Below are 4032 nucleotides of genomic sequence, written 5' to 3'. Positions count from 1 at the left end.
TATTATTATTATTATTATTATTATTCCCCACCATCTAGTCCAGTGTTTCTCAACCTTGGCAACTTTACGATGTGTGGACTTCAACTCCCAAAATTCTCCAGCTAGCAACACTAGCTGGAGAATTCTGGGAGTTGAAGTCCACACATCGTAAAGTTGCCAAGGTTAAGAAACACTGATCTAGTCAGAGCTGAAGAAGCTTCTTGGATGTCTTCAAAGAAAAACCAGGGGGCTCCTGAAAAAAGCACCTTTGGGACAACCATGATCTGGATGACTGAGGATCTCCATAGACGTCTTGAAGCCTTGTAAGATCAAGGAGAACATCATGAGGCTATCGTCAGATTTTAGGCCTCGGAGTAGGGCCGTCCAACCTTGGCAACTTTAAGACTTGTGGACTCAGCTCCCAGAATTTTCTATGCTGGCTGAAGAATATTTGAGAGTTGAAGTCCACAGGTCTTCAGTTGCCAAGGTTGGATATCCCTGGTTAAGAGCCTTGACTCCAAGTTAAACGTTGCTTTGCACAGGATACAAGAATGTCAGAACGAAGAGACCACATGTCCACATTTAGAGACAGCATTCTTCTCATCTGCCAGGGAACTGAACTAATTGTTCTTGTTGTTAATTGCGAAGTCGTGTCCGACCCATCGCGACCCCATGGACAACGTTCCTCCAGGCCTTCCTGTCCTCTACCATCTTCTGGAGTCCATTGAAGTTCACGCCTCCTGCTTCAGTGACTCCCTCCAGCCACCTCGTTCTCTATCGTCCCCTTCTTCTATTGCCCTCCATCTTTCCCAGCATTAGGCTCTTCTCCAGTGAGTCCTTCCTTCTCATTAGATGGCCAAAGTACTTTGAGTTTCAACTTCGGGTGCACACCGAGGAATCCAAGTGCCAGCTGGACCTTTGAAACCAGCTGGTACTTTGAACCAGCCTAGAACTCTGAACTGATCTGGCAAGGCAAGGCTTATGTTCTCAAGGAGGAAATGAATTACAGAACTTGTAAAATCATGGCGGGGATGGGAAAAGAGCCATGTTTATAGGGTGTGAACTTTGTGTTTTTGAAAGCAAGCGTGCATCTTGCATTTGAACTCACAGGCACGAGAAGGAAGAGGGAGTGCTTTGGGTTTGCCCAATAGGGCTTCACGTTAAAATAACTCCGCTGTTTAGGAGAGCGCAGATGGGGAGATTTTAAAATAAATGAAGGATCCACAATCATTAGTGTTACATTTGTGTATATATATTCAGCCAATAGCAAAACAAATGTGGGGGAAGAGAGGCCTGGGTCAACCTGATGTCCTCCAGATGTTTCGCACTACAAGTTCCAAGATCCTTTGTCCATATGGGAATTGTAGTTCAACGTATCTGGAACGGACTGAGTTGGGAAAAAAAGCTGACTTAAGCCTTTTTTCTTCGTGGCTTGGAGAATAGTAGTGGAAATGCCTTTGAATCCGGGAGAAGCCCATTTGTCTTCTTCTTAATTGATGGTCAGTGGGTTGAAAACTGCAAGAAGTGGGCCAAAAACCTGGCATGGCCAAAATTCAGTGGGTTGATGTTATGTCAATCATCAACTCTTAACTGTGCCTCATTGGCAAAGGGGTCTTAAGGCTAAAAGGAAGAAGCGTGGCCAGGAAATGCTACTCTCCAGCCCATGGGACAATAGTGGGATGGAAATGAAGACTTCCAGAGGTGACACTGGGGCTCTCTATGACTGCTGGACCACAACTCCCAGCAACCTAGCCAGCATGGCAAATGGGGAAGGATGCTGGGAGATGGAGCTGCCCAACATTGAGAAAGGCTACATTTCCAATTGGACATCTCAATTTCCTTTCGTTTGCCCCCCAGTCTGTTTGCGAACCGGAGTCGGTTGAGCAAAGAAGCACTCCAGATGTTGACAGCAGGGTGTCCAGAATCTCCGTGTGTGAAGGTGGAAGACTATGAGCAGATAGGTGCCAGCTTGAGAAAATATGTCCACCAAGATGGGGTGATCATCTGGATCGGAACCGAGTACACAACTCTGGGGCTTTACAAGGAGATTCCTCAAGTAAGAGAGAAGAGTAAAAAGAAACATAAGATTCTTCTTCCCACCCTACTCTAATCCTACGGTTTCTCCCACGATTGTAGGGAGAGTATCTCCTAACCGCTCCCCACCTATGAGCTATTTCTTCTAACACCTGTTGAACCCAACAACTTAAACGGGTTTTTTTTAATAAAAAAAAGACCAGGATTTAAGCAGAATCACAACATCATCTTAGAAGAACAAATTGTGCAACTAGAAAAGGATAACTATCAAATAGTTACATCAGGCCATCAGCAATTAAATAATAATAATAATAAAGAATTGGATCTGTGCTACAGTTTGCACGATGCTCCTAAGTGCAAAGCAAGGCAAATGTAATTCTTAATTTCTAGGAGGAGGGAGTGGGGGGGGAGAATAAATGCTTGATATCCACTTAAGGAGAGATTTACTCCACTTCCTTTTTCCTAGCACTGATCCCTTAGATCGTGAATCTTCCAGAATCATGACAAGGAAAGATATCAGTGCTGCTGTTCACTGCTGAATTTTTTAAAAGTGAAATGGGAAGAAACAGGGCAGATCAATGCAACTGGTTAATGGAATCTGCTGTCGTGAGTGATACAGTTGGCTGATATTTAATCCCTGAATGAGCCTCCTATAGATCTGCTCAACTTTTTCCCAGTTTTTCTTACTGAGTTTCTGGGGCAAACTCAGGCTCTGGGGACAAGCTATTCCCTATGAAGCTCCAACAGAGGAACGTTACAGAACTTCTAAGATTCACATAGCAGCAAAAGCTTATATATCGCTTCAGAGTGCTTTACAGCCTTCTCTAAGCGATTTACGGAATCATCATATTGCCCCCAACAATCTGGGCCCTCATTTTGCTAACCTTGTAAGGATGGAAGGCTGAGTCAACCTTGAGCCCATCAGGATCGAACTCCTGGCAGTGGGCAGAGTTAGCCAGCAGTACAGCATTCTAACTACCGTGCTGCCATGGCTCTTTATGTCGAGATCCCAGTGATGGCTTGTAACCAGCTGTGCATTTACAGGTGCGTAAAGAAACTGCTCTAATTCCCACAGTGCTGTCTTAGGCCTATGAAATTTACCCCTGTAGTAGGCTGTATTGCTATTGTCATCTTTCTCATCTTCTCATCTTTCCTACTATCTTTTCCTGTTGGTATCTTATGATTTATCACTTGTTGTTTGTATCTTTAATGATTGTTAACTATAATTTAGGATCTATCACTTTGTTGTTGTATGTGTGTATACTGAGAGCTTATGCACCGGAGACAAATTCCTTGTGTGTCCAATCACACTTGGTCAATAAAGAATTCTGTTCTGTTCTGTTCTGTTCTGTTCCATTCCATCCACTCCACTCTCCATTCTATTCTATTCTATTCTATTCTATTCTATTCTATTCTATTCTATTCTATTCCCTAATTCTATTCTATTTTCTAATTCTATTCTATTCTATTCTAGTCCAGTCCAGTCCAGTCCAGTCCATTCTATTATTTCTAATTCTACTCTACCCTGTTCTATTCTATTCTATTCTATTCTATTCTATTCTATTCTATTCTATTCTATTATTTCTAATTCTATTCTAGTATATTCTAGTCTAGTCTATTCTAATCCAGTCCAGTCCAGTCCATTCTATTATTTCTAATTCTATTCTATACTATTCTATTCTATTCCATTCCATTTTCTAATTCTGTTCTATTTTCTAATTCTATTCTATTCTATTATTTCTAATTCTATTTAATTCCATTCCATTCCATCCCATCCCATCCCATCCCACTCCACTCCACTCCACTCCACTCCATTCCACTCTAAATTCCCACTTTCCTGTTCATAGGAAAACCTCTTAGAAGACGACTTCTCTCCTGTCATGCTCTCCAAGGCTGTCAAGAACTCGAAGGAGCAGAAGATGATGGAAGCCGCTCACGTATGTAATCCACAGCAGGAACACTCACCCCGTGTGATGCAACGACCTTGAGAGCCGAGGCCCAAAGCGCCTTCAGGAGTCA

The 4032-nt window shown here is 42.8% G+C and overlaps 1 protein-coding gene across 1 annotated transcript in view; it reads left to right on the top strand.

The window, feature by feature from the left end:
- The window catches only part of XPNPEP2 (X-prolyl aminopeptidase 2), a 28489-nt gene that overhangs the window by 10823 nt on the left and 13634 nt on the right, over window positions 1-4032 (top strand). Inside the window, exons 10-11 of the mRNA XM_015820577.1 lie at window positions 1837-2035; window positions 3861-3950. Coding sequence (XP_015676063.1) covers window positions 1837-2035; window positions 3861-3950 — 289 coding nt within the window. The remainder of the gene's footprint in view (window positions 1-1836; window positions 2036-3860; window positions 3951-4032) is intronic.

Source organism: Protobothrops mucrosquamatus, unplaced genomic scaffold (assembly GCF_001527695.2).
Source record: "Protobothrops mucrosquamatus isolate PMUCROS unplaced genomic scaffold, P.Mucros_1.0 scaffold1146, whole genome shotgun sequence".
NCBI lineage: Eukaryota > Metazoa > Chordata > Lepidosauria > Squamata > Viperidae > Protobothrops > Protobothrops mucrosquamatus.
This window is presented reverse-complemented; position numbering and strand designations above follow the sequence as displayed.